At 42.8% G+C, this 22,005-nt stretch overlaps 1 protein-coding gene and 1 long non-coding RNA gene across 8 annotated transcripts in view; one reads left to right on the forward strand and one right to left on the reverse strand.

Moving 5' to 3' along the window:
• Positions 1 to 741: 741 nt before the first annotated feature.
• Positions 742 to 9,726, reverse strand: LOC140598221 (uncharacterized). Its single transcript, XR_012000429.1, has 4 exons — positions 9,588 to 9,726; positions 5,343 to 5,660; positions 2,633 to 2,722; positions 742 to 1,454 (listed from the first exon to the last, which is right to left on the reverse strand). It is a non-coding gene; the product is annotated as an uncharacterized lncRNA (long non-coding RNA).
• MASP1 (MBL associated serine protease 1) overlaps positions 8,759 to 22,005 on the forward strand; it is a 61,271-nt gene continuing 48,024 nt past the window's right edge. For 2 of the 7 annotated variants that reach the window (XM_072752481.1, XM_026007346.2), the window contains exons 1-2: positions 9,252 to 9,492; positions 15,766 to 15,997. In XM_072752481.1, the coding sequence (XP_072608582.1) occupies positions 9,488 to 9,492; positions 15,766 to 15,997 (237 nt within the window). In that variant the 5' untranslated portion in view covers positions 9,252 to 9,487. Of the gene's footprint in view, positions 9,493 to 15,754; positions 15,998 to 22,005 lie in introns of those variants that run through there. The other 5 variants (XR_012000428.1, XM_072752482.1, XM_072752485.1 and 2 more) reach the window with 5 other exon arrangements.

The raw sequence follows: 22,005 nt of genomic DNA on the forward strand, positions 1-22,005 counted from the left end.
GACACTCAAATATCTGGCTTGAGTTTCTGAGGTGATGGTGGTTCATGGACATAGTTGGTTCAGGAGGATGAGCAAGTTGGAATGGAAAGATAACAATCTCTACCCAATGGACACTTCAGGTGGAGGTGGGGACAGACATTTGATGGGTGAGTGAGGAACTGTGGCAAGACATGTAGGCTAGGGCAGCCCGGGTGGCCCAGCGGTTTAGTGCCCCCTTCAGCCCAGGGTGTGACCCTGAAGACCCTGGATTGAGTCCCCATCAGGCTCCCTGCATGGAGCCTGCTTCTCCCTCTGCCTGTGTCTCTGCCTCTCTCTCTTTCTGTGTCTCTCATGAAAAAATAAATAAAATCTTAAAAAAAAAAGACATGTAGGCTAAAGAAATAGATTTGTAAGTAATCAGTACACAACAGTCTTTTTCATGGCACTAACTACCAGCAAGTTTTAAGAATATGTCCATATTTAAATTTTTCTCCAACGAAAGCCCATTCCACAAATTTTTTTATTTATTTTTTATTTTTTTAATTTCATTTTATTGGAGTTCAATTTGCCAACATATAGCATAACACCCAGTGCTCATCTCATCAAGTGCCCCCCTCAGTGCCCATCACTCAGTCACCCTCACCCCCCGCCCACCTCCCTTTCAACCACCCATTGTTCATATCCCAGAGTTAGGAGTCTCTCATGTTCTGTCTCCCTTTCTGATATTTCCCACTCATTTTTTCTCCTTTTCTCTTTATTCCCTTTCACTATTTTTTATATTCCCCAAATGAATGAGACCATATAATCTTTGTTCTTTTCCGATTGACTTATTTCACTCAGCATAATACCCTCCAGTTCCATCCACATCGAAGCAAATGGTAGGTATTTGTCATTTCTAATGGCTGAGGTATATTCCATTGTATACATAAACCACATCTTCTTTATCCATTCATCTTTGGATGGACACCGAGGCTCCTTCCACAGTTTGGCTATTGTGGACATTGCTGCTATAAACATCGGGTGCAGGTGTCCCGGCGTTCCACTGCATCTGTGTCTTTGGGGTAAATCCCCAGCGGTGCAATTGCTGGGTCATAGGGCAGATCTATTTTTAACTCTTTGAGGAACCTCCACACAGTTTTCCAGAGTGGCTGCACCAGTTCACATTCCCACCAACAGTGCAAGAGGATTCCCTTTTCTCCACATCCTCTCCAACATTTGCTGTTTCCTGTCTTGTTAATGCTCCCCATTCTCACTGGTGTGAGGTGGTATCTCATTGTGGTTTTGATTTGTATTTCCTGATGGCAAGTGATGCGGAGCATTTTCTCATGTGCTTGTTGGCCATGTCTATGTCTTCCTCTGTGAGATTTCTGTTCATGTCTTTTGCCCATTTCATGATTGGATTGTTTGTTTCTTTGTTGTTAAGTTTATGTTTATGAAGGTCCTGCTATGTACAAGTCAAAGGCACTGGCCTGGTACTAGAAATAAAGCAGTAAATAAAAAATACAAAACTGTCCACTTCAAGATTTTGTTATTCTAATGGGATGGAAAGTCAGCAACGAACAAATAAATAATTAAAATAAGTAGTATATTAGCTGGTGGTTAGTGCCATGAAAAAGACTGAAACCAGATATGGGGATTGTGAGTGTGGGTAGGAATAGAAGTAGTAGTGGAATAGAATGGTCAGGAAGGATCTCACAGAGAAGGTAACACTTTTATTTATTTTGGTTTTTTTTTGTTTTGTTTTGTTTTTTTTTAAGGTAACACTTTTTTAGAGAGGCAGAGACACAGGCAGAGGGAGAAGCAGGCTCCATACACTGGAAGCCCAACGTGGGATTCGATCCTGGGTCTCCAGGATCACGCCCTGGGCCAAAAGCAGGCGCTAAACCGCTGCGCCACCCAGGGTTCCCCTGAAGGTAACACTTTTAGAAAGAGTCAAAGGAATTGAGAGCGTGCCCGATGTGGCTTTATTGGGGGTATTCCAGACAGGGAATCTACCTTCCATTAGATTCTCAGTGATTCACTAGAAAGATAAAGAATAATTCCCCTGAAGCAAGAACCAAGCTGAGAAAGCAAGTGGGGAAAAAATAGTCTGCAAAGGAGTGCTGGTGATTGATTGTGCAATTCAGAAAAGATGTGAAGGTAAGAGAATCGGTTAATCTTAAAATGGAATGGCGTCAAAGGACTGGATGTCTTGATGAGATTGAAGTCTAGGGTTATTGAAGTCTATATGGTTATTGAAGGAGTAAAAGACCTAGAAAGACAGGAGATAATGGGGTGTTATGAGCTGAAGCTTTCAGAGGTGGATGCGGTATGGGTGAAGCTAGGGTAAAGTGGAAGAAGTCATCACTTAAGATGAGGAGGTCAAAGGACAAGAGCCTAGTGTCACTCAGAACATCAAGAGGAACTGGGAAGGAAAGGTAAGCATTGGTGCCACATGCCTAAATTCTTTTAAAAAAGAACAAAAAATAGGACCAAGAAGTCAGAAGGTAGAAGTAGCAGGAATAAGTAGAGTTTGCTAGAGTGATAGAAGAGCAAGGGAATTTGGAAATAGATGTGAAAAATAATAGTCATGAAATAGCAGTAGGGAGTTAAGGAAGTAAGGACCGTGACTCTTCCAAGATCTGAACCCACCCCACCTACCCCATGGTCTTACCCCAAATGTCCATTTGCTTCTTATTGTGTAATCCATACTATCCTATGGTTGGATCTGCTTGGTCCATGTGGCCTTAGTACCTGGGAACCTCTGGGAGAGAGGAGACATAATGTGAGTAAATAGCAACTATAGTTGCTATAAAATGGATTTAGGTGAGCAAAGGTAAGGGAAATATGGAAGGTGTATTAGTTTCCGAGGGCTGCCATAACAAAATACCAGACTGGGTTACTTGCACAGCAGAAATCTATTTTCTCACAGTTCTGGAGGCTAGAAGTCTAAGATCAAGGTGTTGGCAGGTCTGGGTTCTTTTGAGACCTCTCTCCTTATAATCATATTCTGAGATTTGGGTTCTCTTGAGATCCCTCTCCTTGAATCATATTCTAGAACATCAACATATGAGTTTGCGAAGGACACAGTTCAAACTAAACAGATGGTATATGTCTCAAGTATTTAAGAATCCCAGGATCATTCCTTACACATCACCTCTCCTTCTGCAAGATCACCATGAGGACCAATAACCAAACAGAAAACCAGGTACCCTGTGTTACCAGCTAGGCTAGTACCTGGCTCCACAGACTTGGGGTCTCCAGTAAAGCTGGAGCTCAATGGCTCCATGACAAGGCCTCCTTTGATCATAAATTTAAAAAGAGCATGCCCACTGCCTGCCAGAGCTTATATCCTAATATCCTCCCCTATCACTCTTTGGCCAGGTACATGGAGAAAGTAGAGCAAAGAGAGAGCCAGAAGACCCAAAGAAGGCTAGTTCCCAGATATTTTTTTCATTGAATGAAATAAAGCAAAAAAGCAAGAGAAGCTGGTGTGTATGGCCAGTTGATTTACTTCCACTGCCCACTAATAAGCTTAGATTATGGCCTGAAGCATAAGGAAAGAGGTGGGAATCAGGATAGGCTGAAAAGTGGGAAAAGGAGAGAGGTGTCCTCTCTTACACAGCTACCAAAGTAGATTCTAGAAGCTATAAGCTTACTGGCAGCTGAGGAAGCATGAAAATTTTGCTCTTCAAGAGAGGTCAAAACACCTCATCAACCTCCTTGTTCGATAAAAATGTGTCCTGGAGAGCCAGCTGTGTTGGCCAGGCAAGGAACATTTGGTGCCTTCAGAAAAACAAGTAAGTTTTCTTTTCAAAGTACTCATTCTCAAATAGAGTGACCAACAACCTAACAGGAAATAACATGGGAGTAGGGAACTCTGATTCATGGTCTCAGCCCACCATCTAATTTCAATGAGACCCTGGGCAACACATTTCTCTCCGCTAGGACTCAACGACCTCATTTCAATATTATTAATCATATATGTAAAATACAGATAATAATGCATGGCCTTTGTCAGTTGTTTTCAGGATGAAAACATTCTTCCTGGAAACAAAGCTTCACAGGAGATTGGGGCAGAATGTGACCCCCATCCCCAGCATACTGACTCATAGGCCAGTCCTATTCCAAAGTGCTGAGCTGCTTTTACCCTTTCCACCCTCTAGAACAATGTTTCCAATATTTAGTCACTTACATTTATAAATTTTTTGTATCCATGAATATCATCTGTGTTATTATTATTTATTTCATATTTTTATTTTACTCTGGATTTGTTTTTTTAACTGAAATCCATATATTTGAAAGTATGTTGCTACTCTAAATATAAAAATAAAAATAATGAGTAAAAATTGTTAAATTCTAGCGGAATAATATTGCCTCTTCAAGACTCTGAATTTGAGACCAGTCTTTCCTTATTAAATGAGAATGAGCATCAGTGGCATAATGGCATCACCTTGAGATTATCTTCTCAACAATATCAGGAGTGAAAGAGAAATAAAAAAGGCAGGACTTTCTTGACATATGGTGGTGACAGATATTGAAGGTTGACTCATGCAATTTCCATTTCTAATCCCTGTCTTCCTTGCCACCTGGCTCTGCTCTATAAAGCTGTAAAAGTAAGAAACAGACTTCACAGTCTCCTTTCCAGTTAGTGGTGGCCATGTGACCCAGCTCTGGTCTGTGAGACATTAGGAGAAGTCCCCCAGTCCCCTTTTTTTCTTCCTCATTTTTTTATATTTTGAATGTGGACTTGACATCTGGAGTTACAGCAGCCTTTTGGTCACCATGAGGTGGCAAGCATGAGGATGAAACCCATATACTATGGCTGGCGGAGCAGAAAACAAGAAAACAATGTCAAGCAGCTATCCCAGACCTATGTTCCTCCTCACTTCCTGCTATGTGAGGAAAATAAATTCTATTCGAGCATTAGTGAAGGTCTCTTTTATTATTTACCAAATATTATTTACCAGAATATTAATTAACTCAGTATTTTTTAATTCCATGTGTGTGGCACTTGACATCAGCCTGACACCCCTGGGGGACATGTGTTTCATGCTTTTCAGGAACTTTGCGTAAGAGAGCTTGTGTCAGTTTGCTAGGGCTTTGCTAGGCTATGGCAAAGTACCACAGACTGGGTAGTAAAACAGCAGAGATTTATTTTCTTATAGTTTTGGAGATTAGCACTTCAAAATCAAGATGTTGGCATGTGTTTTAAAGTTCAAGGTCAAGATGCTCTTTTGAGGTATCTCTCCTTGGCTTGCAGATAGCCATTTTCTCACTGTTTTCTCACGTGGTCTTTTTTTCTGTGTTGTCTGTGTCCTAATCTCCTCTTACTATAAGGACACAAATTACATCAGATCAGGGCCCCATTTTAACTTAATCACCTCTCAAAGACTCTATCTCCAAATTGTCACATTCTGAGGTCCTGGGTAAGGTTAGGGCTTCAACATATGAATTCTGAAAAGACACAGTACAGCCTATAACAGAGCCTAGTAGTTTATTTTCTAATAGAAATTATTTTTCCTTCCCTGCAATCTTGCAGACACAAGATAGCATGGCTCATGGATGTTCAAAATCCATAGGCAGGATCCCGAGCCTGTAGATGAGGGGAAAGTGTCCTGGATCCGGGGTCAGAAGGCCTGAGCTCTACACATCAACCATCTTCTTGTTGACATAGTCTCTCTGAAACTTCCTGTCTTCATCTGTAAAAATATATGAATATTACATGTAATAATGTATATGGAAGTATCTGGACATGCTAAGGATATTTCATCAAATCTAAAATGACATCAATTACAAGATGCACCATTATGATCTCTGTACCCAAGTTGGCAAAATCGTGCCATGAGAGCTTTTAAAATTAGAGATTCAGGAGCACCACCCCAAATTCACTGAATATGAATCTCTTTGGATGAAGCTTAAGGATTGGTATTTTTTAATCCCCTGTATTATTCTGATAATATGATATCCAGGATCCAAAGCAATGGCTTTTAGCATTGTCATGTGTTGTAGAACCCAAAATTTAATTCTAATGTGCCATCTTTGGGGCTATTTATCAGTTTCCTAGATATTCTATAGGAAGCCTGGATTTCAGACTTTGCCAACAAAATCCCATTGCCCAAATACTTTACATTTTCTAACACATTCATGGGATTCCAGAAAGTCTCAGTTCAGGAGTTGCATATAATAAATACTTCGGTAGAACATGTAAACCAAACCCGGTTCTAGTGGTAGGAATGCTATAACATGTACTCTCTTAGAACTACATTTCTGATCCGTGTCCCTAACAATAACCTAGGGGTATGATGCCCACATCTGTCATTCTACATTTTATGATTCTATGTGACATACTGTTAGTTCATTGTGGGCATATCTTAACCTTTCTGTCAAGCTTTTTAAAAACTAGTTGAATATTCTTAAAAATTATTTTTATGAATGCCTATGATTGAATCCTGAGCATGCTGCTATGACCACAGATAAAATAAGTGTCAAGATGAGAGTGCCACTCTGGACTCCACTGTCTTCACAGGTCATGAGAGTAACCCACATGACTACCTACACTGCAATACCATTCCCCAGTTTTCATACCCACATTTATATGTTCTCCATCATCTCAACAGGGTCCAATCCCCTGACTGTACAGTAGCAGATGGATGCCCCCCTTCTCCCTCCCTCCAACCAAGAAAGTAGATGACTTGCCCAAGGTCACATACAAGTCAGCCTACTGACACTGAGCCTACTCCCAGATCAGTGTCTCTCACATTTGTCCTACTTCCCATAATCTATTCATGATCCTTCAGAGTCTTTATCAAAAGGTCCGGACAATTCACCAATGTCTTCTAGGCTAGTGGGAAACTGCCCTGAATCTCACCCAGATCATTCACTGAGCCATGTAGTTCCTGTTTTCGTGCAGATTCCATCTGAGCCTTGGCTAACTCCCAGGGAAGCACATATCAGATCTGCTGTATATTGGCAGAACTTTGGCTTAGAACGTATTTCAAATCCCTCCCATTGAACATTGGCAGCCTTGAAAAAATATGGCCAGGAAATTATTCTGGGAAGCTCGATTGCTCTATGACACTTTACAAGGAGAAGCTGATGGCTTTCCCTCCCAAGCTCTTCCCTCTGTGCCCAGAACAAATGACTGCATATTCCTGTATGTGCCCTAAATGAGGAGAGGGCCAGCTCTGCTGCCGCATGAATAGAGGGAATGTCTGTGACGGGCAAAGCCCTCTGCACAGCGCACTGTGCTTCGAGCCAAGTTCTTTCTCCTTCAGTTTTGAAACCCTTGGGTACTCCAAGAGAAATGTAGTCCATGTGTTTCAGATTCATTTACACTTAAATCATTAAAATGTTGTTTTGTGAGAGTTATTTGATGTCTGAGGAGCCTGTGAGGCTTCTTAATGGGACTTTTAAATGTTTTTTTTTTCACTCTGCCTGAAACAGAAAGCAACATTTTGCTAAAACAGTGCCTGAGTTCAAACATATTCTCTCATCTCATATATTTGCACCCACATTATCGACCACAGCCTCTTACTAATGCCAGGCCTGGCAAGACTGACATTTGAAAGTGTTAAAATAGAGAAACTGGAGAGAAAAGGGAGCAGAGGGAATGCTAGCAAGATTCAAACCAGTGTTCCCCCAAATGCGCCAAAGCAGCAGTGTCAGAGCATGGGTAGCACATGCTTTTGCTACGTTGGTTAGACTGGACGCGGGGCCTAACTTCAGGTGCACCGCCAGACAGCTAACACGGCACTTCCACAGCCATAATCTCCTTGCAGCCTCATAGCAACCCTCATTCCCCAGAGGCAAAGCAGGAGCAGAGGTGTTAAGGATTGGACCCGGAGTGCACAGTTGGCTTGGACAGAAAGGAAAGATTAAAGTCTGACTCTACATCTACTGCTCTTTTCAGGATGCCTCAACTTGAGTTTCTCCATGAGTGTTGTATTTGAGGTACCAAATGCATTAGACTATATGAGGGAGATGCAGTGCAACAGAGTGGGTAGGATCTCAGATTCTTCCCCTAGCACTTTCCAACTGTGTGACCTTGGGCATGTTACTTAATCTCTCTGGGCAGTTTCCTCATCTGTCAACTACTCAACTATCCAAGGTATAAAGATGATTGAAAGGAATTAGCACATCTCTATAACAGTCCCTGACCCACTGTGCTCAATAAATGTTGACTATTAGCGGAGGTAGCAGTAAGGAGTAAAAAGAGGAGAGAGCTGGATGATCCTGGCGAGGTGCTGAAACTCTCTGAGCCTCAGTTTTCTCATTTGTAAAATGAGTACAATTGTGTGCCCCTTACAAGTTTGTGAGAGTGCTTGAGATGATGCTTAGGCTTAGCATTGTGCCTAACACAGAAAAGGTTCTCTGTAAAATCCATTTTTTGCACCCAGACATCTCTCTCCCTATTCAGTATTGGTTGTCATTGTTGTGGGGGAAGTAACTACCTCTATTATTCAGCTCAGCTTAGATCTGGTGCTGCATTTCTCCACAATCTGAGTGTAGACATGTGTACAGACCTAGGGCTTTCTACACCCATGGGGTGCGGGCTTTCCTGCGGTGAGGGATCTTCACCGGGCTGGATTGGCTGGATTACCAACACCCTGAGTTGGTAAAACAGCATGAGTATTGCTTTTTAAGTGGAGAAGAGCCACTAGCCAACTGCAGGACTTGGGGCTCCCTCACATTCCTGGCCAACGGCTCTGTGCACAGGAAAATCTGTCTCGCTGTTTGCAGGCTGACTGAGGCTTTGGGATTTGGACCTTTTTCCTTTCCTAGTGTAGATGTCAGAATTGCCTTCTTAGTTGGTTGTTTCTGCTTCACTGGTGTCTTTTTGCTGGTGTCCTGAAGAAGAGCAGAAAACTATGGCCATCTGGCAAGGGAGACTAAAGAGAAATTAGACTTTGTCTCTCTCCACCCTCCACACACACACACACACACTCACACACTCACTCAATACATTCATACACACACACTCACTCATACAAATCACTCATACACATCCACACACACATACACATACACTTACACACTCACACACACAGACACACACAGACACACAGATACAAATACCTTTCTGAGCCTCTCAGTTTCCTCTCAAGGGCTGGAGCTAGCCACACAGGATAAAGGAAGGAACTAGAGGAGCAGATCTTTTAAGGAAGAAGACAGATTCTGTTCTGTCAGGTTCCTATGAGTGTGTGTAAGAGCGAGTCAGAGGAGAGAGAGAGAGGGGAAGAAAGCGGAGGGAGAGAGAGAGGGAGAGAGGAGAGAGAGGAGGGAGGGAGGGAGGGAGAGAGAGAGAGAGAGAGAGAGAGGAAGAGGCAGAGGGAGAGAGGGGGAGAGGGGATCTGTTGCAGGCAGGGGAAGGCGTGACCTGAATGAAGAATGCCAGCCAATTCCAGAGACACACAGGGACCTCAGAACAAAGATAAGGCATCGCTGACACCACACCGGGGACAAGCTCACAGGAAAGTCAGGCCGAGGGGACCAAAGCCAGGCAGCCAGGAGCACCCCAGGCAGGAAAATGAGGTGAGTGCCAGGGCAGGAGGGGGCACGGGTGCCCTTTCGGGAACCAGGTGTCAAGTAGCCCCGGAGCATTTGACCTTGCCTCTGGGCAGACTCACCTGCGCGTCCTGCGGGTGTTGCAGGGGCTTCTCATCAATCCTTGGGGCTTTGAGAAAGGAGATGTGGGCTGGGCGCTGCCCTGGGACTGCGGAGACAACACAGCTTGAGACGGGAGACTTTGTGCAAATCCTGCCCCAGCTTCCTGCTGAAGCTCAGTTTCTCCCTCTGCCAGCGCAGGGTGCTGTCTGCTGGCGAATGTGACTTTCCTCCTGTTGCCCACAAGGCCGACTTTAGGTTTTCCCTCTCTGCAAAGAGCATGGGTTTATCTCTTCCAACACTTTGTGAGTTAGGTATGTGTTTGTGTGTTTATTTGTCCTGACCGGAAAAGAAACCAGCTTCCCACAGCTCGGCTCTGCCGTTTCTTAAACCTTCAGAAGTTTGCCCGTTAAAACCTCAATTTAGAAAAGTAAAAACCTGTTCCCATTTTACAGTTCCCTATAAATTTCTGCATTTTTCCCTGAAATCAGAGGCAGCTGGTGGCATGAATCAGGCTATGAATTGCACTGAATGGCTCTTAAAGGGATACCACAAATTAAAAAAAAAAATTAAAAAGGAGTCTCTGGCGTTCTAAATCCAGGACTTTAAATTCTAATTGTTTTTAAACTCTTCAACATTTCCTATTCCTCAGCCTATACTTAGAGTTACTTGATCCTTCTTACCAGGCATTCCTTCTAAGTTTTCCTCTGCAAGTCTCAAAACGTAACCACTGTAATTATTTTTGCTATTTATAAGTGTTAATGCCGTTAAAAATACCAAAAAAGAGAAAGGAGAAGAAAAACACTCTGCAGATGTGTTAAGTCCCTAAGCACCTCTTTTCTCATTGATTTTCTTCTCAATTGGAAAAGGATTTCTATTTGTTTCTCTTCTGCAAAGTCACCTAGCAACTTTTCTGGGTCTGGGGCCAATGGGGGGCTTCAGACTGTGTTAACTCTTTGAGCTCAGATTACCTGTGGTTCAGAGAAATAATCAGGCCTCTTAAGGTTAATTTGATCTGTTCTTTTAAAATCCATTGTAACATTAAGCCTGCCATCTAACTTCATTTTCCTTTCTCCTGAAAGAGATAGGATTTATGTCCATCTACGTGGAGGGATAATTTGGCTGGTCTGTTGAGATCAGAATCCTACCCTACCACCCCAGGCCCCATCCATAACAACATACAGGCTGATTACCAGTCCTGTATCTTTGTGTTCAATCCCCCCTTAGCGCAGAATAGCTCTCCCCCACCCCTCCTTTTTTTCCACCTAAAGGACCAGATTGTTCAAACCACAGCTCAAACATCATCTCCTCTTCTCTGGCCAGCATCCCCAGAATGAGCATCTTCTCCTTTGCGCTATCTCTGTTCTTGTGCTATCTCTCTTCATCTTCTTAATATTTCACTGTTCAAATGTCTATCTGATTTTCCAAGATTGAATGCTCCTTAAGTATAGGATCTGTGTCTTGTTCTTCTTAGTATCCCCAGCACCTAGCATAATGTATGTTTCCTATGAAGCATTCAATAAATGCTAGCTGAATGGAATTCAGTTGACTAGCAAACCAACCAGTAGAGAAGTGCTCCACTAGAAGTCTCCAAGGGGTCTTGCCTTGCAGGGACACAGCACTTCAGAGTTTGCAAAGCACTTTTTATAGGCCTCTCTCATCTGGTCTTTAGATTTTAGATGAGGTGAGGTTTTATGGAGAAGTGAGGATAAAAGCCATTAAGTAATTTGCCCAAAGCTATACAGATGATCTTGAAAAGGTTCTGACTCAAACTTGGGTCTCTGGACTCCAAGTCCAATATTTTTTCTGCTACATTCCGCCAGACTCTCATCTAAGTGTATTTTCCTATACCAATAGCTCTCGATTCCAGTCGTACATTAAGATCATCTGTGATGCTTTCAAAGATGCCAATGACCAGACCTTACTCCAAACCAATTAAACTAGAATTTGTTGGGGAGGGGCTTTGTTATTAGTATCTTTTTTTTTTATATTTCTACATAAAGCCGTGAGTTTTTTAATTATTTTTCACAGGATTAATTGCTTTGGCCAAATGCCTAGGCATGATATGGGCATGGACCCAGCGGCTTCCTCTGTTAGCTTTTGTTATTCCCTTCTTCTGTTGAACTAATTCACCATATGGTGTTGGGCATGACATGTCACTACTTGGGGTATCCTTTTCATCATGTGTCAAATAAGCGCATTGTCCGAGGGATCTACACAGTCGCTTTCAACTCTTCTACTAAAAAACAGTCTTGGTGTAGTGTAGGTTGAAGTGAAGGGAGGGAATGAAGAGGATACAAAGTGCTACTTCTTCCACAATCTTTGACACAAGGAGGCTTTTTGTCTACTCCCCATAGCCTGCTCCAGCAGGAGGACCTATCAAATCCCAGCTTTCTATATTATTTGACATTTCAAGCAAATGTAGTGAAACTTTTTGATGCGCTGGAGAATAGGTAGCAGGTGTCAGGAATTGTACAGCCGGTGCCTGGTGTATTGGAAGCAAAAAACATTCAGAGAGTGTGATGGGAAACAAAAACCACCACTTACGTTCTTCGTTCTTCGATTGGCAGCCCCTGAAGCAAGCAAGCATATGCTCAAGCCCATTATGTGCAAGGAGATATTTGTTTCATATGTTTCAAACTGTTTTGAGATGCAAACAAAATAGAACAGAAAGCTTCTTCCCACACTGGCCAGTTACCTACCACATGTGGGCCTTTGGAGCTGAATGGGGCTGTCAGCAGCCAGCCCTTGACAGGCCCAGCATTAGGAGGCTCAGAGTCTCCTCCATGTGGTCTGGAAAAAGCAGGCATGGAGAAAGTTGACCTTTCAGCCTTGCATAATCTGGGTGTCGCTATTGCAGTGAAGTCCAGCCTGGGAGCCAAAGTTCTTTCCTAACCTCTGCTTTTCGGGAAGCAGCACGATGGAGTAATTATAACCAATGTTTGCTGAGGGCTGGAAAGTTAACAAAGGACTTTCCAATCCTCCTTTACTCTGATAGCAGTCTGATGGCAACTTATTATTATCACCGCTTACTGGACGAGGACACTGAGAGCTTATATGCTTTCCCCAAGATGGGTCAGATAAATAAAGTCAAAGGATGGATCTTCTGATCCAAGTCCAGGGCTCTCCCCTCCCCCAGGCAGAACTGAACCAGAATTCCCAGCTCCCGGTAACATCCACACCTTTCCTCGCTTGAAACTGGGGCTGCGTGGGCACTGGGAGACAGGGTTTCTAGACTCTGCTTTCCTGTGAGTTCACTGGAGAGCTTGGACCTATGCCTTCCCTTCTCTCTCCCTTGGAGGCCCTACCCCCCAAGATGGGTTTTAAAAAAAATATTGACCCTGGCAATTGGATTAAAACATTTTGTTACCTCAGTAGAAATCTCACAAGTTACTATTGTAGGGACACTGGAAAAAATTTAAATGACTTTATTATTTTCTTTTTATTGAAAAAACCGTAGAAGGTCCTTCTTGGCAAATATGAACATCGCATATACACAAAAATTAAACTTAAAACTTTCATATTCCCATCTCAGAGATAACCACTGTTAATACACTGGTGATACCCTTCTAGGCCTTTTTGCATTTACTATTTACCTTTCATGTAAATATCATAGGAGACAGCTAGATAATCTATGTTTACAGTTATCTTGTTGTGTTACATATTCAAAACTTCATGCGTATCCATATATACACATAGATGCGTCTGGGTAGGGAGAAACAACTTTCCGATTAGTAAAGTATGAGCCTTACAGTAATGCCTGCTTATCCCCAGTGGACAGGTTCCAAGATCCTCAGAGAACTCCTGAAACCACAGAGAGCAGGGAGCCCTTTAGACACAATGTATTTCCTATGCATACCTACCTATGCTCGGATTTAATTTATTAATTAGGCATAAGAGATTAATGACAGTAACTAATAATAAAATAGAACAATTGTAGCAATATACTGCAACAAAATGATGTGAATGGGATCTCTTTCAAAATATCTTAATTGTGAGGCGCCTGGGTGGTTCAGTGGTTAAGCGTCTGCCTTTGGCTCAGGGCATGATCCTGGCCTGGGGATTGAGTCCCACATCGGGCTCCACACATGGAGCCTGCTTCTCCATCTGCCTGTGTCTCTGCCTCTCTCTGTGTGTCTCTCATGAATAAATATGTAAAATTTTGAAAAAAAAATCTTAATTATACTGTACTCACCCTTCTTCTGATGATACTGAGATGATAAAATGTCTATGTGATGAGATGAAGTGAGGTGAGTGACATAAGCACTATGATGTGTGGGTAACTGAAACCACAGAAAAGGAAATAGTGGATAAGGAGAAATACTGTAATCTGAGAATGCTGATATAATTTCCCAGCATGAATTTAGGTTATAGAAGGCACTGGCACAACTTTCATTCATTCATTCATTCATTCACTCACTCATTCATTCATTCATCCATTCATTTTATTCATTCATCATCTACTATAAACCAGGCTGTATACTAGATCCTTTATATACATCATCTCTAATGCTCATGGGAGTCCAATAATTAGAAATTATAATCCCCATTTAACATGCGAGGAAACTAGGGCTCAGAGAGACTATTATCCAAGATTTCACCGCCAATGAGTAGAAGAATGGAGATTTGAACCCAATATATCTAACTTCAGGAGCTGTGTCTAAAAGCAGTGCAATATGAGATGTGCAGAATGGAATCTGGAGGTGTGAAGGGTACACCATAGCCTGGGAAGCTTTGAGCTGGATAACGGAGGATAAATAAGGCAAGCAGATGAAGAATGTGTAGGGTCTGTGCAAGGGGGCCCAAGCATGGACAGGCATGACAGACTTTCAGAATGGCATGCCAGGGCATAGCTGGCACTGAGATGAGGCCAGACAGGCAGATCAGCCCTAGATCAAAAAGGGTTCATCTACCATCCTGGGAGCAGATGCTTTATGCTGCAGGCACAGTGAAGCAGTATGGTCACACGTGTGTTTTAGAAAATCAACTTTGGCAGAAAAGTGCTGAATGGTATGAAATGGAGTAAGGGGAGATTACTTAGGATGCAATAGCGATAGGCCAGATAAGAACATTTAAATTAAATGACTTGGAGAGAAGCAGATGGATTTCCAAAAGATAGGAAGCAGAATAAACAGGAATGAGGGAAGAAGTCGATGAGCCACGTTTGGAGGGTTCGAGTTCACGATCATTGGGTCTTGCAGGGGGAGCAGTCTATTAGATGCCTGATGTTGTGCATATTGACCATTAGGGTTCTGATTAGCCTTGTACATCCTGCCTCATTATTGCGCCACTTTGGGTGTGTTCCCTAAGTTTTATTGGGTTTTCCTTGCCCCTTCCTTAGGCAATTCTCTTAACTCTCCATTATCTCTGATGCCTACAGCTGGAAATAAATTGTAGGTTTCTGATCCTTTCGTAAGAATATTTACCAAGAGGGGAAAAAACTTGTTTTGCTTATTCTTTCTTAATTCAAAACTTTGCATAATACTTTGAATGGTTTTGTTAAATCTGTTTTAAGTAATGCAAGATCCCATCTCTGAGTAGAAGTCTTATCTCGCCATTACCATGTTACTATTAGTTACTTCTTACAAAACTGAACCAAGAGTTTATGATTCTTAAATGAAGCTGAGTTGAAGAAAGGACACATCTTTTACCTAATTATGAAACTGACATTCTCAACAATAAAATAATGTATGTCAGAGTCCCAAATAGGGCACTGTCTAGGAGAATTGAATCTTTATTATCAAATCTTCAGAAGAGCACAGCTGGGGGCATCTGGGTGGCTCAATCAGTTAAGCATCTACTCTTGGCTCAAGTCATGATCCCAGGCTCCTGGGATCGAGGCCCAATTCAGGTTCCCCACGCAGTGGGGAATCAGCTTCTCCCTTCTCCCTCTGCCTCGTACCACCCCTCCTCCCACTCATGCACATGCGCACACATGCTTTCTCTCTCTCAAATAAATAAACAAAATCTTGAAAAAATAATAATAAAAAAGAAGAGCACAGCTGGAAGAAAGCTTAGAAATCATGGAGTCACCATCTCCCTGTAAAAAGGACAGGGTAAACAAGGCCCTGAGTGGGGAAAAGTAAATGCAGCAGGTCAGTGGCAGAGATATGCTGATAGCACGGTCTCCTGGCTGCTGACTTAGTGAAAGGGTGGGGACCTGTGTCCATGAATGTAAGTGGATCCATTCATGTCTTTCAGGTGGCTCCTTCTCTATCATGTTCTGTGCCTCTCCTTGTTGAAAGCTTCGGCCCATACCGTGGAGCTTAACAATATGTTTGGCCAGATTCAGTCACCTGGCTATCCAGACTCCTATCCGAGTGATTCAGAGGTGACTTGGAATATCACTGTCCCAGAGGGATTTCGGATCAAGCTTTACTTCATGCACTTCAACTTGGAGTCCTCCTACCTTTGTGAATATGACTATGTGAAGGTGAGACCTCTGATGTTCCCTAACTGAGGCAGTTTCTCTACTAGAGAATCTGCTGAGAGTTAGAGAAGCCCAGATGAACTAGATACTGTGCTTACCCTCCCAGGGTAACAGTCCAGTGAGGAATATGCACAAAGTTACATGATGAAGTTTGGAGGTGGTATGCTAGGTGCAGACTGAGTGGTAGATCTAGAAAGGACCACAAGGGAAACGGGCTGGTGAAGTATAACTCAGCCAAACATAACTTCTACTTTTTCTTTCTGTTCTCAAAGTCCTTAATGTTTCCACTAATCCTTTACCAGCAGAAAGAAAAGGGCAGAGACCCCAGAAAAGGATAACTAGACTGAAACACAGCCATAATTATGTCCAAAGCTGAGGCATTAAAAAGCATTGCCCACTTCCCTAAGTAAAGGGGAAGTATTTGGGAAAGGTTGAATATGTAGTTCCCAAGTATTTGGGAAAGGTTGGGTGTGCAGTAGTAGACAGTAGGAGATGAAGTCAGAAGGTTGGATTGAGGTGAGATTCTGAAGGGTCTTGAATGCGATGCTAAGAAGTTTGGATTTTCTCTGCCAAGGAAGGGTATTGGCAGGATTGAGGGGCCATCAGAGCTGGATGTAAAAACCATGTGGAAGAGAAACAGGAAATGATTACAACATCAAAGCACTATTCTCTGGAAATTAGAGAGAACCCACAAACAATGCCATGGATGGGAAAGCTATTCTTTGAAAGTGGGACTGAGAAAGTTTGGAGTACTTCTGAGAGATCAAGTTTACTAAGGCTGTATCTGGCTCAAAAAGATCTGGAGGTCTAAGAACCTACTTTCTAAGCTCTCTCTGGCTTTCTGGAAAAGATCTCATCAAATTACTCTAGAGTAGACTTCATATATTGTTAGTATTAATGTGATCTCTGTTCTCCACAGCCAGTAATTCAACAGGAGTTGACCTTGTATTACCAGAATATTGGATCAACAGCAAAGTAGTGAGTTTACAATGTACTTTTATACTTGTAATCCCATCCAATCTTTAAAATAATTCTATAAGACAGGTACTGCTACTGTCCTGCTTCACAGGCAAAAGGAACAAACCTAAGAAGGTGAAGCTACAGCTAGTAAGTGGTGGGTCAATTTCCAAACCCATGTCTTCTGACTTTCAATCCCATACTCTTTTGTCTACACTGAACTGCTCTCAAGTTTGTCTCCACTGAGCCCCAGGATACTGCAGGAACTTGTAAGACTACTGTTGGGAGGAAGGAGGGGGTAAGTGGGAATATGAACCCCCATCCTGCTTAAACTCATTTTAAATGTTGGGTATTGCTTATTTTATATGTTGGGCATGCATCAAATATCTCATTTACAACAAGGTTTCTGTGATGAAAAACTCCCTCAAATTGGTGCTCTATGACAGTTTCTTAGCTTCAGCACTATTGATATTTTGACCTACAGATAATTCTTTGCTGAGGAAAGCTGTTTTGAGAATTATAGGATTTTTAGGAGCATCCCTGGCTTCTACTCACTAGACACCAATATCATTCTACCTCCAGTTGTGACAACAAAAATATCCCTAGAAGCTGGCCCTATCCCCAGAGGGACAGAATCTCTTAATTTGAGAACCACCGTTCAGTGGGATGCCTGCACCCCTGTGAATGTACTGTGCTGGGGACTATGAGAATTTAAAGATCCAAAAGATCTGATCCCTTACAAAGAGAAGTGAGCCTAGAAAAGTAGCCACTGCATAAGATGGAAAAGTAATGACAATTAAAGACTGATGATAAAGAATGAGAAGAGGGGGAGCCAGTTGCTCTAGGAGATGATGGAGGTTGGCAGTCTAGATTGACATAGAGTTTCTGTGAATTAATTAAAAATGGAGCCAACTTCTCTGAGTCACAAGGATCCAGCAAGGAGTATTCACTAAGACCCTATGTGTCCATCATCATAAAGTGAAATTCCTGACAAACATGTTAGTTATGTCTTCCAGGATATAATCTAGCCTCTATTAGAGCCAGACTCCAGGAGCAGATGCGTTGTGGGTAGGGAGCATTAGGTTAGCCGACTCCTCCAGCCCATTCCCCCAACTAATGCTGGTCATAAAACTGTGGCATTCTCAAATATTTGGATTAGAGAGTGGACTTAACCAGAAGGAAAATGATCAAACATTGGTTTAATACCACAGTAAGTTCCATAGGTTTAGACAAGGCTAGATGTGAACTTCCCAACTGCTTTCTTCTCTATTTTCAAACATGTCAAACCACCTAGATTTTTTTTTTTAGTGAAAACACTTGCTTTTACTAGTAGTTGAGGTGTTAAGACTATGGACATTACAGAAATTTTTTTTCTTTAGCCGTAACAACTTACTTTCATTATCCACCCCGTCCTTCCTCTACCCGAGGAATTAACTCTCAATTCATACTACACTAAGCAATCATTTCTCACAAGTTTTCCTCTTGTTCAGACAGATGCCAAGCTTGACCTTGTTAGGACTCTCTTCTAGAGACAATGAACACATAACAGAGGGTTTAACTCATTCCTTTGTCCCAAATAAACTGAACCTCCTGGCAAAGCAGATTAAGAAGCTGATATCAGCTGCATTTTGTAACAGAAAAAAAACAAAAAACAAAAAACAAAAATAAAAACAAACAGGTACTTTTCAAGGGCAATGAAAGAAACTGAAGACCTCTTCTGACACTGAATTAAGGACCCTGGCATACATTCTACCCAAAACTTGGCCTTTCTGGCCGGAGAATTGATGGAGAATTGGTCAGAAACTGATTGATGGTTTCTATCAGGAACAGAGAGACACCTTCATGAAAGCTCAAGCAGATGGAGGTAGGTCCCCTGGAAGGGTAGCATGGTCCTGGATTCTTGCCAGACATTCAGGAAATGCCTGGGCTAGTCTCTGATCTACCACTAACTCATGAGTGAATAAAATCTTGGAGTAGCCTCTCCACTCCCAATAAGATTGTGACCCTTGGCATAGCAAAGAAGCTGTCTGCTACCTGAAGTGCCCAATAGTCTAGCCTCTCTGATTCAGACACCTTTTCCTAATTCCTTTGGGAAAAGGGATTAATGTATTGGGCAGGGCAGGCAAGATGTATCTCTCTGCTCGTGCTGACTCCCTTCCAGGATGCTGTCCCAACATCGGCATCAGCCTCCCTGAAGAGGTTCCAATGGCCATGGGGCCTGAGCAGGCCCCCCTTTGCAGGATGCCACACCTTGGTTGGCTGGCAACTGGTGCTAATGTGGAGACAGGCCCCATGCCCCTGTCCACAAGCACCTGGTAGGGTTCCTGTTCTGGAGTCATGAACTCTCACAGAAGGTCAAGTTGCAGCAGCCCTCTAGAGAGTCATCTAATCCCACATTGTTGTTAGTATTGTTTTTCAAACATTTTCTCCTGGTTTTCTGCTAACAAATCTTCTGGTAGGCCCAATATAGAAGACAGAAGAGCAGCTGGCAGGTTAAAGGTGGCTCTGAAGCTTATTCAGCTCACTCATCCTCCTCAATCCCCCAAAAAGGTCCTACCTTAGGGGATTTACAACGAATATGGCTTTTGTCACCAGTGGACAGAGAGGGGCCTGAAACTCAGAATTCAAGCACAAGACTAGTCCTCTGGCCTCTGAACTCCTGAATCCAGAAGTCTTCCACATACAGTTGAAACCCATTCACTTTTTTCTAACTGACTCACTCCCTCTGCCACCAAAATATGTGCCTTTCCTGGCTGTGAATGAGAGCAGCAATAAAGCAGGAGCACGCCATGTCATTCCCGGATAAGTCAATATCCCTCTCCAAAATTCTGTTTTCTCATCTGTTCCATGAGGGGGTGACATGAGATGATCCCTGCAGTCCCTCAGATTCCTGGACTCTAATCCTAATCCTCCTGCCAGAACAGTCCAGATGACCCCAATAAACCCTCATTATTCTTACTAGGATAATGCCAGAAAATGGTAATAATATGTTAGAACATGCACTCCTCTAAGTTCTGTGGCCATAAGCATTCCAATAAGAGCCTACCGTCCACTGGGGATGCCTTGGCAACATGTCATCTCAAGAAAACTTGTAACCACACTATGCCACCGCTGTCCTTTTCCAAGCAACTTTAAATACCACTGATTTCCATTTGATGGGATCCTATCACTTATTTTGAAGCTTTTACACTCTGTGGCTGAATTCCCCTGACAGGCCAAGGAAGAGATTTAAAGCCCCCTCCAGTTCCCAGGGATCCCCTTCTGGTCCCGCCTAAACTCACAACTTCCCTCCCTACCCCGGCTCTTCGGGGTGACCATAATGGAACTGCTGACTCTGTACGTCAGTAGCTTGAAGAAGAGCAGGACCTCAAGGCTGTGGTCCGGATGCTCTCATTTTATGAAAATTCCTCTCCAGCCTGATTCCCCACAGTCCTTGGTCTTCGAGGCATGTGCACATCTGCACGACAGCATCTGCTTCCTTGGAATGTGGCTGCAATGTGTGGATTCCTGCAGTGCACAGATGCAGCATACGAGTCACAGCCGGTTGACACTGCAGGGGCAGAGCACGGATGCTGGCTGTGCAGTAGGAAGAGCTGGTTCCTTGGGGTCATTCTCCATTAGTGAACCTTGGGCGAGTGAATATTTCTAGATGGAACTCTACTTCCTCCTCTCTTAAATACAGGAAGTCGAAGCAGACGGTCTCCGAAGTTGCCCCAGCCCCAATAGTCTGTGTGTCTAAGACCTCAGAAATCACTGTTCAACTCTATGGCCATCATGACCAAAACCTAGGGAAAGACAATTCATTGGCCAGGGCCACACTGGGACCAGAATTTATATCTCATGACTCTCAGTCTTTTCTTCTTCTTTTTAAATATTTTTTATTATTTTTAAGGTTTTATTTATTTATTCATGAGAGACACAGAAAGAGAGGCAGAGACAGAGACAGAGACAGAGGGAGAAGCAGGCTCCCTGTGGAGACCTTCATGCGGAACTCCATCCCAGGACCCCAGGATCACAACCTGGGCCAAAGGCAGACACTCAACCACTGAGCCATCCAAGTGCCCCATTTTCTTTAAAAAAAAAAAAAACAACAACATCAACAACGACTAAATGACAGTGAAATCCCATCTTGTGAGTTCCCCTTTTCTTTAAAAAAAATAATAATAACTAAATGACAGTGAAGCTGCATCTTATAATGTACATGTAAATCAGTGTAACATAAGGCAAAAATTGCCAATAGTCAAACTTACTGAATCTCTTCAGTATAATAGACCACTGTCTTTCTGTATGTCCAGAAGGGCCTGTTCCCCCAGGAATATAACAAATTAGTTCCTTTGGTTGGGTATCAGATGAAGTGGGGACTCGTGCCTAGAAAGGGGCCCCAGAGTCATAGTCACTGAAAAGATGTACTGAGAAACCAGAATCACTGAGGGAACACCAGAGCCACACATACCCCATCTTCAAGTTCACGTCATAGCACCTGTTCACTGGAAAAAGAGATAATAAGAAGCTGCATTTCACTTTTATTCTCTCTCTTTTTCTCACTGAGTGCACACAGCTCCACTGGCATCTGTTGGATGCTCTTGTAATGTCACACAACTTCTATCAACCATCTACCCTTGACCTACTCAACATTTCCTCCATTCTTTCCACTGTTCTTGACTTCATTCCAATTCCTATTCCTCTCACTTAATCTACTGCAATCATCTCCTAAGTTTCTACGAGCCATAGTCCTTCCTCAACCAGTCCACCCTCTAGAGGCATGTGTCCAGAGAGATCTTAAAACATGTCTTTGATTGCAACACTCTTAAATCCTTCAATGGTTCCCCACTGTCTGTGGAATGACGTCCAAGAATCCCAGTAAAAACCCACTGGAAACTGGACACTACACCAAAGACAGGGCCCACAAACATGAGTGAGACAGCACCTGCCCTCAAGGAATTTGTGATTTCACTGTGCATCACGAGACAAATATCTTATTAATAAATTAAAGCTGTATAAAGTATCACAAAGGATGTGAGGCACTACATAAGACGGGGAGTAGTCTTTTCTGG

The sequence above is a fragment of the Vulpes vulpes genome, chromosome 3 (assembly GCF_048418805.1).
Source record: "Vulpes vulpes isolate BD-2025 chromosome 3, VulVul3, whole genome shotgun sequence".
In the NCBI taxonomy this organism is placed as follows: Eukaryota; Metazoa; Chordata; class Mammalia; order Carnivora; family Canidae; genus Vulpes; species Vulpes vulpes.